The sequence below is a fragment of the Barbus barbus genome, assembly GCF_936440315.1.
Source record: "Barbus barbus genome assembly, chromosome: 21".
Taxonomy (NCBI): Eukaryota; Metazoa; Chordata; class Actinopteri; order Cypriniformes; family Cyprinidae; genus Barbus; species Barbus barbus.
In genome coordinates, this window is record NC_136749.1 from 23,928,582 (window position 1) to 23,951,348 (window position 22,767).

Genomic DNA, 22,767 nt, shown 5'->3' on the forward strand with positions numbered 1-22,767 from the left:
TTCACGATTGTCTGGATATTAATGGATATATTATTCAAAACTGTTTGTCTTACTCATCTTTTTTTCATATTTTGCATCTGACAAGGTTAAGGAAGGGGCCATCCCTCATCTAAAGAGCTTTATATTGTATTCCTCTCAAGCTCTAAGAAATAAAAGACACCATTTTAACAACAGTAGAAGTGCAATACTCTACACCTTGAGGCATACTAGTGTGATATCATGCATTATATTCAATGACAACGTATATCTTCCTCAATGTGATGTTTTAAAATTGTTCAGTGCTTTTCAGGCCTTAACTTTATGCGTCATGCTGCCACTTTTGATACTACATGCTTTAAGGTATTTGGTATACAGAGGAGTATTTCTAGAGGCACAAGATTCCTGCGGCATTTTAACAGCAGTTTCTTTACAAGCCTCAACACTAATGCAGTCTCACACAACCACAAGGCCTACAGGTTCTGACAGGATGTCACGGCTGACAGCTCACTGACTCACACACGCTCGTGCCTCCACCTGCCTGTCTGTCTGTCCTCTTCACATGACGCAATTATCTATCCAGATGTCACACTGTAAGATTCTTTGCATCATCATCTGTGCTCCAGGTGCTTTAAGTTTCAATCAGCCTTTTCATTTTCAACTTGATTTGTATGAGATATTATTACTGAGGATTCTAATGTTATTACAGATGGTATCAGACCAGTTTGCTTTCAAGCGAACTTTGATTATGGGGTCAAAAGCTTGACATTTTTGACCATGCACGTACGTTTACAATTACAAATGCATTCCAGATGATTTGTCCTCTAGGGTAGTGCTTTCTTGTAACATTTGTGACTATATGGATGGCATTAGAACTACAAATAGCTGTATACTAAACATTTAGATAAAATTTTTAAGGCACACTTTAAATTATGTACATTTTGAGTTCAGTTGAAGTTCACAGGTGTTGCTCATAACATGTGACCTGTCCAGAAAGTGCCCAAATCCGGTTTTCCATTTTGCTTTATTGTTATTTGATATGTAATCAGTGTGGTCGTGATAGTATTTCTTTTGTTTGATAATTTTATATTTAAAGCATGCGTCACATCCTCCAAATACACTTTGGTGCCATTGCAAGTATATGCAATGTGTTTGATTTTTCAGTCTGCTTTGTTTAACCTAAGTGTCAGGTAGTAAACCAGGTCGTTTCAGAGATCATGTCTGTGTACGTAGTGCTTTTTGTGATTAAACTCTTCGTCACACTCCCCTTTTGACTTTTAGTTGCGTCAGAAAAAGAGGTTCTGGAAATGCCACGAGGATCCTGTGACATGAGTTTCGTCATCTGTGGACACATCTAAGAATGACTCACAAAAAGGTTACCACTGAGAATATGTGTATGGACCTGTATAAAGACCAGCACAACAACTCCCATCCATTTGTGAGATGAGATATGGTGTTACTATTCCTCACAGCCTTGTTTTATCTGTTCATTTTATGTCAAATTAAATAACTTGACTATGGTTTATTGCACAACAGGTTTGGTACATGCCCTAAACATTAACAGAATTACATCAGAGTGTGGACCTCTGGACGGTGGATATGTTGTTTATATCAGGAATGCTGTGAAATCATAATGAACATAGACAATATGTTCTGTTATGGCAAGGCTTGATAAGAATCAGTTCAGACAACAGATTAGAAATCTTAAGCCATGTTAGGATGAAATTAGGCATGTGTTTTGTTCAGATAATTTATTATAATACAATAACGTCTTTTATAAAATTGCTCAAATAATAAATAGCATGCAATAAAATCTTACTTCATCCAAAAAGTTACTTTTCCACATAGTCGTCAAACTCTTGACTGACATTTTAATCAGTTAGTTAAATAACTGGATGTTCTGACACCACTTCAGACAAGCCCTGTCGAGGTCAGGGTGGGCTGTGGCTTATTTTAATGGTTTAACCCAGAGTGAGCAGGTGTGGCCTTGTTTTGGAGGGTAAATAAAGGAAATATCCAGAAACAGAAGAAAAACATGATGACAGCGCATGAGAACGCTGATTCACTCTCACGTCATCCTATAGGGGGGAAAATAGAGGGTTAGAACATATTTATCCATCAGGAAAATTGTCCCTCTTGTACATAAACGGGGTTGTGGTCTGAAAAAGCGGAAGTGGACTGAAACTACAATAAGTGCTGTGTCAGAGACATAATTCCAAACCAGGAAAGAAAGTTTTTTTTTTCTATCCTGATGAAAAGGTAATTTGTCTCATTTCGAGGGAACACAGGACAAAGGGTACAAACGCTATTCTGAGCAGGACTGAAATTTATATCCTCAGTAATCGCTATAAAATCTGTCATACTTTATTTAAAATACATTCATTTTAAGTATACTTCAAATCCTTCAAAATTTATGTATTAAACTTTATTTGGAGTGTTGTTGTTTTTTATTACACAATGCACATTTCTTAACATTATGCCTAAAATGTGTTTTAATATCACTAGCTATTAAAAATAATCATATATATTATCTGTTTAGATTAATCTCTGAATGTATGGATGATGCAATGACAAGTTTAGCTTGCTTTATTAGATCTGCTGACTCACCAGGGAAAGTCCTTTTGTTCAAACTATAGTGTCTTAGCGGCGGCAGATAGCTGAATCTTAGAAGAGGCCTCCCTTAGCAAAACAGGCTTCTTGAATACATCCATCTGAGCTGTGTTGAGGGGGGTAAAGTGCTTTGTTCCCAAAAAACTGGTGACCTACATCTATAATGGGGAGAATTTCAATGTTTTGTTGTAGTCGTTTTCACTCAATAAAGAGCTAAAAAGAATATACCATTTACAATTTACCCCAAAATGACAGTTTTACTTAAATCTTTTAATAATTAGATGCACTTGATTCTGATTGGTCAGTCATGCATTCTGTGGTCAGATATTTTGAAGCTGTGCAATCATGTTCTTTTCCAATAATCAAATCTATATTTAATGTCAGTTTATTTATTTGGTAAGTAAATAAATGCATTTTTAGGATGTTAGGTAATAGTGACCAGCTGATTGAATCATACGCTGTTTTCTTTTAACAGTTTGTTTAGTTGGGTGAAAACTGTGTAAGGTAAAAGTTTTTAGAGCCAATCGGAATGTTTTAGCACCGATAAACTTCATGAAAAAATTCCAGTCATTTCAGTTATGTAATGCGAATACATTCTTCCAAGTGATTTTAGTTCTGTCTTCAGTAAATTTGATCACTTATATGATCCTGCTCAGTCAATAATGATTCAAAAGTTAAGAGTATAATATGTACGGCTTTTTAAACTATTATGTTTTTAAAGAATATTTCCAAAAACTTTGTACAACCAAACAAATACTGAGTGACACTCCTTAACATGGAGTGCTCTGCCCGGTCTTGCCTTTCCCGGGATGAGGTCACGTGCGTTGGTGACAGTCAGTCATAGTCAAGGGCGCCATTTCATTGGCTGAGAGGGATCTGGCAAGCCCCGCCCATAGGCTGTCCTCAGCTACGTAACGACCGATCAGCTGTTAATTTTCCACAACAATAACAAAGAGAGCAGTTGAGACCTCGGAGAAGAAACGAAAAAGAACCGACAAAACTCTGAACTAAAGGGTCCAGAAACTTTTAATTTCTTCCGAGAAGAATTGTATTTATATATTTTTATATATCGCACGGCAAATAATCTACCTCAAGCACTGTGATCTGTTTTTGTTCTTGAAGTCAACCCTCTTCCTGTTTACATTACTTTTTGCCGCAGGTGAGTTAAAAACTCTTTGTTGTGGATCGACCATTAATACTTGGACTTAAATAATACTATGAATGTATAATCAAAATTTACTTAATATAGGTTGTGAAAAAAGCGAAATTTTGGCCGAGCATGTAAATGTTAAAAATGGAAGAAAACATGTATTTACATATATCGACATTCTGCATCGCGTAACCCGTCGAAGCCTGCAGGCGATTTGATGTTCATTGTTTGTTTCTGCAATGTGAGCATGTTCGGATTTTACGGATTAAGCTTTGTTCAGCAGTCAGTTGAAGCGTTTGGGTTCACGGTCCGCCCAGTCGCTCGGTGTAGGGTTACACTCATCCCTCCCCCTGCCAGGCTCTATGTGCGGGTCAATAAACCATCATATATGACAAGCAAATGCAGCTTTCTTATATGTGTGCACCTGTACAGTTATTCAGATTGTAATAAGCTCGACGGTGCATGCTTTCTCAATGCATGGGTGCGTTATTAATATTACTTGAACAGTTGTTACCTTAAGTATAAGGTATCTTGTTTTGTTCAGTGCTTCCACATTAAATGATGTTCCCATTTTGGACCAGCAGTTTGAACAATATCAGTAAAGGAAAATTGAAATGTGTGCAGTGTTCAGTTTTGGGCCTGCAAAAAATAAATGTATAATAGTAATCTCTTCAACGCTGCCTCTAATATGTAATAGTACGTTCCACCAGTTAAAACACGTTTAACTAACGTTTAGTCTAAGATGGTTTGCAGGTTTTCACTGGTTTCAGGAGGGGTTTGGCCAGTTTTCACCAGGAAACCAGCTAAATAAGCTGAAGACAATCTTGCCCAGGCTAAGATCCAAATTTAAGACCAGGCTAGAAGATCTTTCAAAAGCAAGTTCAGTTCTGATATGTTCTACTTTAATTGTATTTTTCTCTTTATGTCATGTCATGTGCATGATCATCAAGTAAATATGGTTTAATATGCACTTTGCATTTTTTTTCGCCACTTTTGATGTGATTTTCTGTCTTTTCTGTGTATACACCACATTTACAAATTACATAGACATTTTGTTCAATTTCAGTTTTATCTTAACATCTTTAAAGATTTATTTTAAGAGCATTTCCCATGATTTTTTCTTTTAACAATAGAGAGATTAAATGGGATTCTCTTGACTGCTTTTCCTTTGAGAAATGTGTATGTAGTGAAGATCTGTTATTTAATGAAAAACCAAGTTGATGCATAATGAAGTTCTCTGTGTATTTAATTTTTATCTCCTTAGCTCCTTAGTGACCTCTCAGCAATACAGTTTTCCTCTGGGCTGGTGACACAAAGGCCATCCCAGTCCTACTTATCATCCTGCTTGTCAGTCAGTCTAATCCTCTTTTTGGGGGGTTCTGAAGGGTGCTTATTATATGTATGTGACCCCATAATAGCCCCCAACCCCCTAAACACACAAACAAAGAGTGCTGCCATGACTGTATGAGCAGGTGGAACGGAGTATGAATTGGTTGTCTTGTTTTAATGATGTAGTGGGGTGAAGAACAGCTTGTAGGCCTTAACTTCACAGCTGTCTCTCATTGTTTTCGCAAGAAAAACAACGGATAAAGGTACCCTCATGAGTCACAGTCCTGAAGGAGGCTGGGTGTATCTGTACAAAGATCAGTTTTCATAGGCATCAGCTTCGTGTGAAGAGGACAGGCAGTATCTGTGACAGCAGAGACACTTTAGACCGCTTTGTTATGGCTGGTCTGTTCTCAGGAATATCCATCTGTATTTTATGACGTGTAATTTATGGCTAATCGCAACAGAGCATGATAAATACCAGGAAACGTTCTGTACTTGAAGGCTGCTCAGTTTTTGTGTATATTTTCATTAACAAACACCGTTATCTTCTTGCTTGTCCTCCAGGGCCTGTTTTTGCACAATCATCAAGAGCTATGGCTGATCTTCATCAGGTGTTCCTCGGCTGAGAAGGAGTAACTAATGCACTTCAGCACCTTTACCAAGATCTCAGTGAGCGGCTCCCGCAGCTGATGACCAAAGAGCCCGGCCCTCACCCACTCCCAGCAGGACTATCCAGCCTCGCGCCTCTGCCCCGGACAACACCATGTTCCAGAGGTTCACCAGCATCTTGTTTGGAGACTCCCTGGAGGAGGGCAGTGGATGTCATGTGGATCCAGACTTCAACGAGAAAGAGGAGGACGATGAGTGGATTCTGGTCGATTATCTAGGTGAGAGAACATTTCCTGTTTTTGATTAGAAAACTGAAATATGGATCTTGTGTAAGAGTTTCTCCCTAAATGCAGAAATGAACAGGCAGTTTGTATCAAAAGAACAAGGGTTTTGTCATCTCAGCATTTCAAGTAATTGTAACCTTTTTAATGCATGTTTGTAACTTTATTGTGAACATTGGTGCATGTTCTTCTAATTGTCCATTCCCAGTGTCTTCAGAATCTTTAGTCAAACTTGCTCTTCCTCAGAATCAACTTTCTTTTTCTGGTGATGTCACTTAGGCCATACCATCCATTAAATAATGTTGAAGTTGGCATGAAATGAAAATAAAGTCTATGGATCAATTTCCAATTTATATAGCCAAGTTTTGCCATACATAGAATATCCCGTTTTACTCTCAAATTTGTCCTAATGATGGACATAAAAGGGGTTGCAAACTCCATTTTGCATCAACTTTACATGGAATGAACAGAATTTCACATATTTTCCCTCCAAAATCAGCGCAGACTGGCTATGCAAACGTTCTGTTATTCATGAGATGACCCTAGATTACCTCAGTTGATACTGATGACTTGGTCTGCAGGAGCCGTATTACAGATACCCCTGGCACAGACGCGATGCCCTCATTAACATGATGCCTCTCATAAGCTGCCTGCCCAAATACAGGCCTTCTCATATTGTGTATGTGTGTGAATATTTCAGGTGCAAGGCAATCTAGATGGTCCAGTTCCCTGTTTTAGGACCGGGGCGACAGACATGTTTATGGGCAACAGCGCTTTTAGCCTGTCAGACAAAAGTGTCTATGGTGGGGTCTACGATAAAAATAGGACAGATTAAGTTACCTTTTATGAACATAAAGCGAGTCGGCCTTGAACATGGAACAATTACAAGCATCAATCGTTGCCTAAAGGCTAGACAGGAAGGGAATGGAGATTAAAAACATTTCTCTTGTTTCATAACCATATAGCTTGACGGAAGTAAGTGAGTATTTTCCCATCATGGTCAGAGGCTTAAAGGTTAACTGCCTTCTCAGGGACATTGAAGAGTGCTGTAAGAGGGTGAAAAGCCTTCTTAACCAGTTGAGTTGAGAATATGTTTGATGTCATCTGGCAGGACGCTGCAAGGCTACAGATAAACAAGGTGTGGCTCTGTGCAAGGGAAGTACTGTGTGTGCTATAACACCGTGTTATGGGTGTGGGACCCTCTAATCACTAGTTGGGCGTGTTACATTTGGTATAAATATAAGGTGTTATCACTGTAATTTCAAATTTGTCACATAAACTTCATGTGAAAGCTGTCAAGTTTCTGCAGTGTTTGTTCACTTCAAGTTCGATTATACCGCCCTCTAGAGGTCACTAAATGTGTGGCGTCTCAGAGGCCCTGCCCAAAAGCCAGCTGTTTACACCATTTCTGGTTACCTGCCAGGAACCACGAAGAGTACAAATAGAAGTGAAGTGTGTGCAAAATATTTACTCTCTCAGTTTCTGTCTAAACATATGAGTTGTTTTCGATAGAACTTTTTTTTATGCAATTCGAAGTGTGCTACACACAGGTGAGTGGGCCTGTTCAAACCACCTGTAGTAACACACTCTCCTCTGTGCACAATCCCACAAAAGACTCTTTGCACATGTACAGTATTTATGTGAAGCATTCATGTAGTTTGTATTTTATATCTTTTATTTTTTATTTTTAGTTTGTATAGGGTAAATATTTATATATAGTATACTTATAGTTAAAATCTGCCAGTAGGTTAGTTGTGTATAGGTTTATAGTGTTTTTGCTTGATTGTATGTCTGTATTTATGTAGCACCGTCGTCCTGTGAGGCACGACATTTCGTTCCACTGGATGTCCCCACATGTAGCGGAATGACAATAAAGCTCAACTTGACTTGAGACTTAAATTTATATAGACAGAGATGTTTTCAATATTTACCAGTGATGAATTATGATTTCTCAGCATTCCAAGTTACTTTATTGTGATATTCTACACTCTACATATGACTTGGATGAAATATAGGCCTAGTACTTCTTCAGTGTGAATGGGATTTTTAATTTTTTTTCCTCCCCTCATTGTATTGTCTTCCAGAGTCAGATCGCTTTTTGAAGTCACCATAAAATTAAAATGGACAGTTTAAAAATTTTATAGAGTATTGCAGCGTTTGTAGTAAAACATTTATCTGGGCATATTATTCTTCCTCTTTTTCTTTTCTTTTTTCATGTGTCCTTGTCATCATTTTCTTTTGCTCAAGAAGCTGTTTCACTCACATTAGGGAATTTCAATTTCATACTGAATTTGGGGTTTTATGAATAGTGTGAACAGTGCAAAATGAGTTAAACACTGATGTTTAAATGTTACAGACAGAAGTTTGTTAAAATCCAATGAACTGATTACTATAGGAAGGCATGTAATAAGATTCTCTCTGCTCCTGTAGCGAAGGCCTGCTCCGGTGAGTGTGGAGATGAACTGGTGGACGTATGCTCTGACGATGTCGCTCCCCTGGACTCTCCCGTGCGCTGCTCCTCCTGCTCCTCTCTGGATTCAGCGGCAGACACTGACGCAGAGGATGGCAACTTCTTGCGTCTAGAGGCGACATGTGGGCTGGAAGAGAGCTGGTTCATCACCCCTCCGCCGTGTTTCATGGCTGGAGGCAGAGCTCCGGTCCTGCTGGAGACCAGTCCTCTGGAGAACCTTCTGATCGAGCATCCCAGCATGTCCGTGTACGCCGTTCACAGCCCTCGTCAACGACCTGCCAAGGACGGCACCCGTGAGCCATCGATTTTAAGGTAAAAGGCAGATTGAGAGTTTTGTGTGTAAGTTAATTTATTTCCAGACGGTTGTTATCACAGAATAAAACCTGACAGGGGTTTATTCTATTGTGCACTCTCAGAAAAAAGGTACAAAATTATAATATAATATGTCCCATTTAGGGAAAAATATCATACAAAGATGTACCTTTTAGCTTTTGTATCTCAGAGTACCAACCCAGTGACAGCTTTGTACCTTTTTTTTAAAGTGTATTATTCTGAAGGGGTTTATTTTGCAATAACAACTGGCTGGATGTACATTATCTTGCTTAATATATGGCTAATACATGGGCATATAAGTACATAATTGATTTGAAGAAATATTGATTTGTTGAAATATTTTATTAGCTCAAATCTTCCACAAAGTAAAATGGTTCCTAGCAAGCAGCTTTGAGCCAAGACATTTTTAGGTGTAATGTATAATCATACAGCTTCTTCCATGGCTTTTCACCAAATAAATAATTATGTGGACATATTACATGTGGACATATAATATTGATTTAAATTGGAACTGTTTTAAAATTTCACCTGTTTGTGTCAATGCATTCCAATGTACAAAAAAAACACCACACCTCGAAATGTTGCGTCTGACCAATCGAAATCAATCATTTCAGTGAGCCGTGTAATAATGTTATATAACAATTCTGTTTGGCTTCGCAGATCTGACGTTCAGCGCCGGCCCAGTCACCCTTCTGGTTGCTACACAGCCGCTCTGGTTGCTGCTCACGCCGGGTTTCTGGAGAAGACCAAGAACGGCCGCTTGGCCCAGCGCATCCGTGAAAACGTGGAGCGTCAGCAGCTGTCCCGCAACGCCCTCCGCCGCCTCAACCTGCTACGCGATGGCGGAGCCAGACAGGCCAAAGCCACCAGAGGCTACGTTCACCAGCCGGGCCAGAGGCAGTACAACTACTGAGACGGTCCCCACTGCACTCCCCCGTCCTCCCCTGCACGCCACCCCTTCCACACTGGGAGAATTGATCTTTCGCCAGAAGGAACGGAGTCCTTTAGAATCAATGCCATAGGTCACTTTACTTCACGGCAGGTTCCGCTCGACCTGAATGTGTCTGCATCATGTTTCCTTTATAAGCTTCATCTGGTTCTTTCTTATGTTATGTTTCATGAAGATTGAATAACCACGTGTTTTGTTATAGTGAGAGCAATTTTGTAGTGCTCTGTTGGAGCATGTGTAGGCAGCTTGGCACTTTCAGTGCCTTTAACTTGTTGTCTTTGCCTTTTTTTTTTTTTTCTTTTTTTTTTAAGCCATACTAAGTTCAATCACATCAGTGATGAAATCATCAGCAGCATTTTTCTGATTAGGAAGGAACCTGCCTGTGATTCTGTAGATCAGTGCTTTCTTATTGTTTTTTTTTTTTTTTTTCCTCTTTTAAAATACTGGGTTTATTATCACTAAAAGCCTTGTTTCCATAGTAGATTTCAAAATATGTAAAATATATAAAAAAAAGAAAAAAAAAAAGAAACTTCCAAAATATTTTCAAAAGAAAAAAAATATTGAATATATTACATATCAGTATGAAGTTGATAAGAGTGTATGTTATCTGCATAGATATGTATGTAAGCAGTTTTTCCTATTTTTAGTGACTGATTTGATGTATGACTGTGTAGTGCTAATTTTCCAACAGGTGAAAAACAAACAAAAAAAGACATTGTGTTGTAATGTTAATTTTCATGTTTGCTCTATATCTGCAGTACATGTCTCAGGGTCATCACTGTTCACCTTTGCTCTTTGCTAAAAATGCAGATTACTTGCAGACGGTAAATTGTCTCTGTACATACTGGAGAACTTGTGTATGTTACCTTGTGGAAATATTTGTAATTGATGTAAATCTTTAACATAACGTGTGTCTCACACTTTGAATGAAAGCTTGCTCCTCCGAGGACTGTGAAAACAAACTCTTTCTCTTAACTGACTGTTAAAGCCTTTGACGATGGAGTGAAACTGTTAGCATTTTTTAATATTTTTTTTTAGTTCTCTCAGTGTAGTGACTTAGTGTTATATGCCTTTTTCATGTTTTATTTTGACTAGTTACACATTGTATTTGCTGAGCGAAATATTTGAAGTAGCAACGAACTTAAAATTCTTCGTAGGTTATGTTTGTTACTCTTTATTCCTTTCTCGCGCGACCTGGTGTTGTAAATTTCCTGTGACACTGCCAAGGTAAATGTCTCCCATAAAGGAATGAAACTGAATTCAGTAACTCTGACATTCAGTCGAATGCATATTACATGCATGAGCAACTCAAGGAAAACACATACAGCTTTTCTTCTTTCGCTTGCTGCAGTCCGTGTTGAGCAGTATATCTGACATTTTTTTTTTTCTGTGGACGAAGGGAATGGAAGGGATGTACGGTTCTCTTCATATTCCTTGAGTAATACTGGAGAGGCCCTCTTTCCCTATGTCAGTAGACGCCTGATATTTGGTATTCATAACAGGGATTTCATTTTGCCTTGAATTGCATTTGGGGATCATGTGCCTTCCAGGTGAACAGTATGACAATGCATCCGTGAAGAACTTGAAATTTGTCCAAAGGGACACAAACAAATGTAATTTTACTTTGCACAGAGGATTACCTTGTCTCTGTGAGCCACTTGCTCTGTCAACTTTTACACGAAATGTAGCAAATGTTTTCTGTGTTTAATGTGTGAAGAAAATTCTCTGTGGCATTGCTAAGTTTTAGACTATGCTTTGGTTGATTTTTTATTTTTTTTGCTAGGATAAAAATGTCAGTTTAATACATTGTTTTTCTGTTATCGAACATTTGATATATGTGACCCTGGATACACAACCAGTCATAAGGGTCCATTTTTTTAAATTGAGATGTATACATCATCTGAAAGCTGAATAAATACGCTTTCCATTGATGTATGGTTTGTTAGTATAGGACAATATTTGGCCGAGACACAACTATTGTGATTTATTGAAAATCTGGAATCTGAGGGTGCAAAAAATCTAAATATTGAGAAAATTGCCTTTAAAGTTGTCCAAATTAAGTTCTTGGCAATGCATATTACTAATCAAAAATGAAGTTTTGATATATTTGTGGTACAAAATATCTTCATGGTACATGATCTTTACTTAATATCCTAATGATTTTTTTTTTTTTTTTTACTGGAATAATACAGCACTTTGCCAAAAGTGTAGGGTTTTAGCATTATTTATCTTTTTCTTGAACTGATATGTTTTGGATACTTGTCATACACAGACTGTTTTATATGCGTAGTATAATTTGCAAATAAATTGTTCATTTCATGTCTTGAAACCAACTATTTGTCATTATGTATACTCCCTTCTCAATAAATGTTTTAATATGAAATTAAGCTTTCTGTCTTTTCTGTTAGTAAATAGAAATGTTAAAATATGACATACATCTTTTAGACTAGGTAGGTATTTGCAAGTTCAGGCATCATGTGTAAGTTATACTGTAGCTTAATCACCACACCAAATTATAATGAAAGGTTTCCACTCATAAGCATTTCAAGAACCCATCCCAGCCTGTAACTCAACCCATCTAATCTCTAAAGAATCCCTAGCCATGATTACTGCAAGCTATTACTGTATTCATTGTACCGTGTGGGTATTAACCTTAATAAAGTAGATTTCTAACTGTACCAGTTTAATCATGCCCTCCTCGTTCTTCTCCTCGATGCATTTGTGCTTTCAGAGGTTACTGGTATGATAGGGTCAAAAATGCCCAATATACTGATTTAAAATGCTAGGGTAAAAATGTCAGTTTAATACATTTTGTTTTTCTGTTATCGAACATTTGATATATGTGACCCTGAACCACAAAACCAGTCATAAGGGTCCATTTAAAAAAATAAATAAGCTTTCCATTGATGTGGTTTGTTAGTATAGGGCAATATTTGGCCGAGACACAACTATTTGAAAATCTGGAATCTGAGGGTGCAAAAACATCTAAATATTGAGAAAATCGCCTTTAAAGTTGTCCAAATAAAGTTCTTGGCAATGCATATTAATAATCAAAAATGAAGTTTTGATATATTTACAGCAGGAAATCTTTACTTAGGCTAATATAATGATTTGTGGCATAAAATTGTGACCCATACAACGTATTGTTGGCTATTGCTACTTATGACTAGTTTTGTGGTCCAGGGTCACAAATTTTATAATGTCGTTGATTCCTAATTCTCTTGTGCCTATAGTGACCTGTAGCATGTATAGTTTTATAGTCTCTCAACAATGTTGAATGAGCAGCTAATGCAGTGGCTTTGATTACTGACTAAAATCAGATCTAAAAATATATAAATCTTTTTTTTTTTTTATTGCTTTAGTACTTGATCTGTATATGTTATATCATATTTTAATTAATTTTTGGGTGAAATTGATTTACATGGCCAGGGAAACGTAATGTTATTTCCTCACAAGTTAATATGCATTTTATTACATTCTTAATAAGAAAGTTCATTTCTGAATGTGGCAGTAGCTTTTGTACTGGACGAATTGTTTGGAAAGGTCCTCTCTCGGAATTTTCATAACTTTGTTTTGTGAATGTTGATGCAAAAATAGAATTTTGGGGATGTCTGCATTTGGAAGACATGCAGCACGCGAAAAAGAAGTTATTTATTTCTATATTACACGTAGCAATATTTCCCCTCACCCCGGATGTGACGTATTTTAATATACACTAAACAAAAGAGTGAGCGGGATTACTGTTTGAAGAATCCGCGCTGTTTTCACATCCCTCCAAAAGCTATTCCTAGGATTCTGTAGTTTTTCAAAAGGTTAAAACAATACAATTTAGCTCGTTTACGTGTTTAAGTAACTTAGAGCTGCTGCATTGATCTTGGATCGACGGAACTGTGTTCCCTTGTGTGTTATTCTCTGGTCAAATGTATGTTAGCGTGTTCATGTCATTTTTGTTTTATGCTCAAAACAATATAATAATGCAACCAGTCGCTAGAAGACATACAAACGCCTTTTCACAAAAAAAAATGTGCATGATAATTACAGAATCAAGATAATTTATTTAACAAAAAAAGGCTTTTGGTTGATAAATTGACATCTATGTTTGTGAAATGCAACTAATATTATGATAAGATTAATGGTAGGTATCATTTTCAGTACGCCTGTCAGAATAAGCATCCTCTCGTGGGTTTGTTTACAAGAGCACGTTGTTTCTCTCAGAATAACCATGATTGGTCAAACAGATTCTACTCCCCGCCCACTAGAAGCTGTCAAACTAGGAAGCGTCTCCTTAGAGTCAAAAACTCTTCATTATTTCATACAAATGCGACTTTTAACATACAGACCTACTCGCATATGATGCATTAGGTCCTCGAGCCCCGGATTCGTTTAACCGGGAAAGCAGGAAAGCGCGTTTTTTACATATTTAAACCAAAGGTCGACGCGGCTAAAAGCAAGTCTACAAAACACAAACATTTCTGTAGGTTTCTCACAAACAATAAATTTTATCGTTTCTAATTCTACGTAGATCTTTAAAACCATCACACATCAGGCTGCCTGGTCATTTTTAGCCCCAAAACACAACGTTATATATAGTTTTTCGGGTTGTTTTTAAAGGCTGAAGAGAGCGCCGCGCATGCGCAGTAGCCGCGATCCCCTGGACTATATAATGCTTGGCGCCATCCATTCATTCATTCGCGCTGAACACTGCGGTAAGAACACTTACTTTCGTCTTCTTTCACCTGTAAGCTTTATTATTTTAATTTTACTTCGTTAAAAATGTGTTGTGAACATGTTGTAGAAGGCATAGTGCTGTTGTTTCATGTTGCGTTGGCTTTAAAACCGAAGTATGTGCCTTTTAACTTAGTCGTGTACGACTAAAGTTGAAGATCCCTTCGGGACCCCTTAAAACCAGCTATTTTAGTTAGATTATTTAGGCAGAAATCGTAATTAATGCGTTTAGGAGTATCTCATAGGCAAAAGTTGAATGTAATATCGACCTCGGAGGGAGGATGTTGCTGAAAGTTAGCCAGCTTTGCTAGGCGCCAGATCCTTGTTTGGACGCGCGTTTGCAAACTCGGTCTGAAATTGGGAAAATAACTGATATTGTGAAAAGTGGTATGGGTTTTCCACACACTAAAGAGTTACCCGAACTGTGTTTTCGGTTAAACTGGTGTTTAATGCGCTTTAAGTACATTTTCGATGGGTTTTTGTGGGGGCAGCTGTAGTCTCCCGCTTCATGTAAATTGGCGCGGACTGTCCTTTGATAAACCTACAAAACTGGATCATGTATTTCTGGTTTCTGTAAAAACATCAGATCATACTGATGCGTGTGTAGACTTTGCATTTACTATCAGTGCCTTTCAACTTTGTTATTTTTAATTCGTATGAATTATAATAATTCGTTCGATATTTCTGGTCATGTATGTAACGTTAGCCTGCTTCTCTCTGGTCTGAAGCTTGAGTGTTTATTATTAACGTTAAGCCTTTTTTTGCAAGTGTTTTTCTTAAATGCGTTATTTTTTATAAATGCGTTTTAGATATGTAGTAACCAAGTTACACTATTCCTAGTTTAGACTGAAAAAGTGTTGGTTAATAACTGTAATTTAACGTTATGTTTGTTTCACAGGAGAAAAGCACACCATTTGTTTAGAAAATGTCAAGACGCAGGTAAGAATTATTAGTTTCATTTGTTCGTGAAATGTTTGTCTTCGCTAACCCTTAAAACCCCAATAACGTTAACTTACTTGTTTCTTTATACCTTTTGTGTTTTAACAGTAGTCGCAACACATTACAAGCAAGAAATGAAAATGCACCAGAACAAAATAAACCGCAGAGGAAAAGAAAAGGCGAGGTGAGACTACGATTTATTTTGAATATTACTTCAGAATATACGCAAATATTTAAATATCATAACCTTTTTATTGTTTGTTTGGTTTTTTTCAGCAGTGCAATAGAAGAGTCCCGTCAACATCTAAGAAACAACACTATGAAATTCAGGTGAGCGGATGATATGGATTATTATCAGTGTTGCATATATTTGTACATTATTCGTAAACGGCTAAAAGAGCCAGACTGGTTATATTAAGCATAAGTTTGTATGGCAATAAATGTTAGTTTTTCTCTCGCAGTCTGTTTATTATGCAGTAATTCGGTCACGTCCAGAACCTCCCGCGTTTATTTCCTTTATTCAGCAGCCTGCGAAAAAAAATCTTATTTAATTAGATTACTGAAAGTTTAGTGCATGATCTTTTAGTATTCTTAACGTTTTGTTTTGCAGCTGCTGTATTAAGTTCATAAGCATAAAATGTGCTTTGATGCCTGAAAGGATATTCCTTTGCAGCCATACTAAATGTACACTAAACAAGGTTTTATAAAGAAATCTGTTGTTACTCATGCCTTATGTAAATTTAGTTGGCTAAGTCCTATTCGTAAAATCTAAATAGAAACACTGTTTTCTTTTTCTAGAACCGGTGTTTTGAAGGTGATATTAGTCCCAGTGTGTTAATCGAAACTCCTCAGAAAGAGGTTCATCAGGAGACCGGTAATCTTTCTGGATTCAAGCGCTTCAGATTCAAGAACCTCTTTGTGAAACCCTCTCCGCTGCCATGCCTCAGGTAACACATGATCACAGCGTCTCATCCTTTGAAAAGAAGAAGAAATGCTAATAAATCAAAGTCTCTTATAAATGATGCTCAATGAATCAATCCGATTGACAACATTATTACCCTTTTTCGGTTTCTTTGAGGAAACTAATCCTGAATCATAGTGAAAACAACTTGGCTTAATTTATTGCAACCACTTCAAACACTTCCTGAGTTATGTAATGCTGGTTTTGGAAGATTTTTTTTTTTTTTTTTTTTAATCACCAGCATTTTGCAATGTGCAAGCATAATTCATCTATGAACATGTTACGTTGAGTGTTTAATATCATTCAGTACTAATTTGCTGTTGTCTTGTCAGTTGGGCCAGTTCAGATGATGTGTGGATAAAGATGCTAAACAAGGAGCTGAAGTATGTACATGACAAGGGCTTCATCCAGCAGCATCCGACCCTGCAGCCTAAAATGAGGTCCATTCTGCTGGACTGGCTCATGGAGGTATGTTTATTTCTATTTTTTATTTTATTTTATTTTTTTTATTAATGGTTTTTGGTCTTGTCACCTGATTGTTTGTGTTAATCTGATATTAAATTCTTTCTACACAGGTCAGTGAAGTTTATACTCTCCACAGGGAGACATTTTACTTGGCTCAGGACATCTTTGATCGCTTCATGCTCACTCAAAAAGACATCGGCAAAGATCAGCTGCAGCTCATCGGCATAACGTCACTCTTCATTGCCTCAAAGATAGAGGTACTTAAATTTTGACATCAGCTTAAATCTGTTTTATAGAACAAGGGTTTTTTCTGTAAGATTTGTAAGTAATACAAATCACCTGGATCATCACAGAACTCCACGGTGCCGCTTTTCTCATAAATTGCGTTTCTGTTTGACAGGAGATTTACCCGCCAAAGCTTCAGGAGTTTGCTTATGTGACGGACGGAGCCTGCGACGAGGAGGAGATTCTTGCTAAAGAGCTTGTGATATTGAAGGCGTTGAATTGGGAGCTCTGTCCTGAGACCGTCATCTCATGGTTGAAGCTGTACTCCCAAGTGGACTCTTCGAAGGACGATGCTAATTTCCTCATTCCTCAGTTCTCGCAGGAAACCTACATCCAAATCACACAGGTGAGACTTCAGCTCCTGTGAAGTAAACATTTACATGGCTTTTTTGTTATCTTGATGCCTCTTCTGACTCTTGAATCCTCTCTGCAGTTGTTGGATCTTTGCGTTTTGGACATTAATTGTTTGGATTACCAGTATGGAGTCCTCGCTGCTGCTGCATTTTGTCACTTTACTTCTTTTGAAACGGTCCATAAAGTATCAGGTGAGCTTTCTGATCTTAGATGTCCTTTAAGGATTTTCAGGGTTTCTGCAGCTTTTAAAAAGGCCTCTTAAAGTCTCCCCTATCTACAAATTAAGGCCTTGAAAAGTTTTAAGTTGTAGAGAGAGGTCTTAAATTCAGAAAGCCATGGCATTAAATGTTACATGCACTGCAGAGAATGAATATCTTTATCAGTATTTTTGTCTTGTCTTCCAGTTCAAATATCTAAACATCCTTAAATCAAGATACGTGAATCGAGACGCCATCAGCAGATTTGTCTTTGTTTTAATTGAAAAACTCACATAATTTTGATCAATTTTACAGAGAACAATACTCCTTATCTTCTGTCATTTTGCTTCTCAATGTATCTTGATTGATTGAATCTTTGGGCTTTTTGTGCTGGACAACAAGGTTTTTGATCATGGTTTTTGCAATGCAATCAATAGATACAGGTGAAGTTTTTTTTTTTTTGATAAATTAATTGTGTGCTTAAATTCTTTAAAATGGTCTTAAACTTACCTTCATAAAACCTGCAGAAACGCTAACCTTTTTTGCATCAGTTGTTGATTTGTGCTAAATATTTAATTTTTTCCCCCACCAGGGCTCACATGGGACAGCATATCAAGCTGTGTGCGGTGGATGAACCCATTTGCACGAGCGGTACGTGAATGGCCCAGACCACAGCTGAAGGACTTCAAAAAGGTGGCAGCAGAAGGTCGACACAACATACAGACCCACGCGGACTACCTATCCATGCTGGTGCGCTTTTTTTTTTTTTTTCCTCTCATTGTCTCCTGAATCGGCTTTATTTAAGATTTAACTAGTTTTAACACATCCTTTTTCTGTGTGCGTGTCTTTTCAGAGTGAAGTGCATGATCGGCAGCAGGACAACTTGGACAGGATGTCTCCGTTGGCTGTAGCTGGAATACTGACCCCTCCTAAAAGCACTGAGAAACCTGCTAACGCCTGACGGGTTCGAAAAGAACCTGCTATAGCTAGTCTTCATTTAATGCCATCACAGCACAACACATCCAGAGACTTACAGCTGTGTGCGGTATTTTATTTTTTTAATTATTACTTTTTTTTTTTTTTTTTTTTTTTTTTTAAATGAACCCAGGCTGAGATGCTGTAACATGCAAACAAACCAGATGTTCAGATGTTGTGTGGAATTGAGGGAGAACCCAAGTTTGGTTTCCCAGAGCAGTATTTGAAGCACTCAAAAGTGCCTTCCATCAAAGAATGGATTAATATCCATTTTCTCAAGCTAGAAACGAAACGTTAATCATCTCAGACTGAACCTGCTTAAGAGCTTCTGGCTATGTTGCCAGTTCAGAAGTCTGCACAGATGCTGTTGCTGCTTCATGGATCATATGTTACTGTTTTATGTTATGTAAATACAATTTAATTTTATTGTGAGTGTGATGTGAAACGTATGTTCTGAATTTTTGGTCTGATGCCAATCCGGCGGTGCTAACTGTGCTTGTTAAACAGGGCGAGCCTGTACTACCAGCAGAATCGGTTATTGGCTTATTTTCTTAAACCTTCAGATCCTTGTGAATGTCATTCCCTTGTTTTCATTCTCTAGATACTCCTGTAAGACTTGACTGTTTTCACCCCTCAGAAGTGAATTTACCGAACAGAATTGAAGCAAACTGCATATTTATTTCATATAGATAGATTTTTCGTTTTAATATTTGAATTGCAATTTTGTTCCTCAATGCCAAAGGCATATTTAATAATTTGAGGTGCTTGCTATTTATGAATTGAATGCCTTTTGTTTGTAGCATAGCTCGAATTAAATTTGACCTGGACTTGAGCCAGTCATGTTAGCTTCATTGTTGATTTAATAACAGTGTAAAAATGTACTATGAATTGTACATAAGATGTATATGTGTACAAATAACAATTTCAAGACTCTGTAATGTCCAATGTGAAGTTATTAAAAAGTGAAACGAGTCTTCTTGTTTCGGTGTATTTGTCATGATCGACGCCATTACTCCAGTCTTCACTGTTACATGATTCCGCAGAAGTCATTTTAATGTGCTAAATTGTTGCTTTGAAATATTTATCAGTGTTGAAGACACTGTGCTGCTTTATTTTTATTTTTTCTTAATTTGGAAAGTATCCCCCAGGATACTTTAATATAATGTTCAAAAGATTAATGTACAAAGTCTTTTACTGTCCCCAAACTTTGAAACTTGCGATTTTTAAACACACTAATCTAACATTTATCTGCAGAAATGCTCAAACATTGCTGGTCTGATGTGAGTATGATGGGGAGGCGGTGATGTACCTTTTGGTGGCGCAACAAAGGAAAAGCACGAAGACAAATCTGAATTGCAAATTGCCCTAATGAGGGTGTTGAGGTGTTACATCGGAGTCTCCCAAAAAGTTGTTGCTGTCCTCACCTCCAGATAAACAGGAAAGACAATGAAGACAAACACCTTTTTGATATACAGTGTGTGGAGCATCTTTGACAGGAAACTCTATGCAGAAGCCACTGGTATTTATTAGAGCTCAGTTCTTTGATAAAGAGTTTTTCTCAATATTAAAGTGGTATAATGGTCTTTTGCCATTTTGGTACATATCACAAGCAGTTCCTCCAGCAAAGAGGATGCATGTGGTGGTTTATGCAGTGCTCAGCTGGTCTGTATGTAGAGGTGTCTGCCAGACATGTGGCTGGCGCTGAAGACATGGACTCTTCTTACAATGCTTTTGTTGTGGGAGTTATTGTGTAGTTCTGGGAACGAGTGTCCCCTCCTCAGTGGGCTTCCTACCCCTGAACTCCCAACCCCCTGCAAGAACCTCTGAGACAAAGAACCCACTCCAAACTACACATGCTTTTACTTTTAATGTGTCCCACATACCACTGCATTATGATGGCTTGGAGAACTTTCAGACATAAAACTATCTTTACTGTACTATAGTATAGTATAGTATATATTTATTGTATAGTAGATTTGTGTGTGTGTGTAAATACATTTAATAAATAAAGCACAATCTAAGGTATCAGAAAGGTCACGATGATAAACAAGAAATGTGTCAGGTTCTGCAGGACTTATGCAGCTCAAAAATTCAAAACAAAACCAAAAATATATATAAAGATTTATACATAATTTATGTCTCTGAATGAACAGATCTAGGGTTCAGGAAGCATCTAATAGAATGAGAGCAAACTTGACATGGTTCACATTTCAGGGAATTTAAAAAGACTGGAAAATGAAGATATGATAATATAAAAGACCGAAATGAGCAGGAAACTAGAGATCACGAAGCAACTGCAAACAATACTGCAGAAAAAAACAAAACAAAAAAACAGCCTGTGATTCCAGTAAGTCACCGCTGGGTGGCAGTAAAACAACACAAAAGAAAATCAGTGACATTGAGGCGTGAAATGTAGGATGAGGAAACATGACTAAATAACCACGCTCTCACGGTTGCGCAGGGAAAACAGTTCATTTATTAAAATTCATATACAAAAAGGAAAATGTTAAGGCCCTAGAAAAAGTATTTCTGTATTTACATTATTTACATGGTTCAACGAGCAGCACAGGTCCGTGATGGGCTGAAAGGAACATGCCATTGTGACCATGAGCTCATGCTCTTGTTAGAAGGTTTACAAGCGGCATGGAGTGACATTGCCTGGACCTTTCCAGAAAAAGAGCAATGGCCATGTGTCTTCAACTCTATTTATGTTTTTGTATAGGTTTTGCTGAGCATTTATTACAGGACTAACCAAACTGAAAAACCAATCTTATGGCTCCTTGTTCTTACAAAATGCAGCCTGCAAATTTGAGCAGACTAATATTCGTTTTCACAACAATAAAAATAGAACTATACAGATCCAGAAGTATATTGCAATTTAAAATATCCATAAGTTTTTTAATGATTGTATTTGCGCTGTGTCTGGCCACATTTGAACTTTTAAAACAGACTTTGACACAGTGGAGATTCATCTTCGGCTACTCAGTACACGATACATTCATCTGCTGTTGTGAGACAGACGATAGCGTCGCCACGTTTCAGCACACCAGCATCAGAAATGATTAGCATCACACACTACGTCCCTCTTATGAAAAAGACAAAGAAAGAAAAAAAACTACACAATGAATATTCATGGCAGAATGCAGATTTATATCGCCACTGACCGAAAGTAATGTAACTTATGCTCTTTTTGCATGAGCGGATTTGTGATTCATTGGCACATCAGTCACCTATGAAGTCTTTCGGTGTCTTCACGACCCTCTTTTGGCAAATTTATGCTTCAGAGTTAAAATTCAGAAGTGGGCGGCCATTACTAGTGCAGCTGGGTCCATTAAAACAAGAGTTTTGGTCAAGTGCAGATTTCTAAAACATTACGCCCTGATCAGTAAGCTGCTGGGAATAATGCTGCGCTCCATTCAAAGGCAGATGTGGGATCCATTTAATTTCACCCGTGTTTTGTGGTTTGATTCTCAATGACATAAAATAACCTAATGGCTCTGCTGGTGTATGCTGATCCAAAGAAAATCATTTAGAGTTTTACACCTGTCACTGCAAACTGAACAGGTTTCATCAGTGTATACATGTAGGAAATGTGTCTCATTGATGCAGTGAATGTTTATTGTTAATCAAGCAGGCTTCCCAAACTTTATGACAAATTTGTCTGTGCAATTTCCATGTCCATTAGCTTTCTAGTCATTTATGATGACTTCAATCATTTAATTTAATTACATTTTAAAATTGTTTTTTAGAGATTTTAAAGTATTCTAAGAAATACTTTAACAGTTTATTTTATTTTAATAAAAATGTTTTATTATTATATATATATATTTTTTAGGTTTTCCAGTACCATGGCTTCCCTGTTTAAATTAAAGTATGGGGTCAGTAAGATTTTTATTTTTTTACAATATTTTTTTTTATATATATATTTTAAGAAATTCACACTTTTATTCAGCAGTAATACATTAAATTGATCAAAATGACAGTAAAGCCTCCTTACATTGTTTAAAAGCAGTTCTTTTTAACTTTCTTTTCATCAAAAAATCCTAAAAAATTCAGCTTTGCCATCAAAGGAATAAATTACATTTATTTTTAATTCTTTTAAATACATTCTTTTAAAAAGTAATAATACTTCACAATATTAATGTTTTACTGTGTTTTT

The 22,767-nt window shown here is 37.2% G+C and overlaps 2 protein-coding genes across 2 annotated transcripts; both read left to right on the forward strand.

Moving 5' to 3' along the window:
• The first annotated feature begins 3,497 nt into the window (after positions 1-3,497).
• Positions 3,498-12,091, forward strand: LOC306887447 (tumor protein p53-inducible nuclear protein 1-like). Its single transcript, XM_079445170.1, has 4 exons — positions 3,498-3,745; positions 5,630-5,952; positions 8,386-8,737; positions 9,419-12,091. The coding sequence occupies exons 2-4, from the start codon at positions 5,829-5,831 to the stop codon at positions 9,669-9,671; spliced, it is 729 nt and encodes a 242-aa protein (XP_079301296.1). The 5' UTR covers positions 3,498-3,745; positions 5,630-5,828; the 3' UTR covers positions 9,672-12,091.
• Positions 12,092-14,394: 2,303 nt separating this feature from the next.
• Positions 14,395-19,580, forward strand: LOC306887402 (G1/S-specific cyclin-E2-like). Its single transcript, XM_079445097.1, has 11 exons — positions 14,395-14,413; positions 15,331-15,371; positions 15,480-15,555; positions 15,648-15,701; positions 16,170-16,318; positions 16,665-16,800; positions 16,908-17,054; positions 17,198-17,428; positions 17,516-17,627; positions 18,226-18,383; positions 18,487-19,580. Exons 2-11 carry the CDS (start codon positions 15,358-15,360, stop codon positions 18,592-18,594), a joined length of 1,185 nt encoding a protein of 394 aa, XP_079301223.1. The 5' UTR covers positions 14,395-14,413; positions 15,331-15,357; the 3' UTR covers positions 18,595-19,580.
• Positions 19,581-22,767: the final 3,187 nt, after the last annotated feature.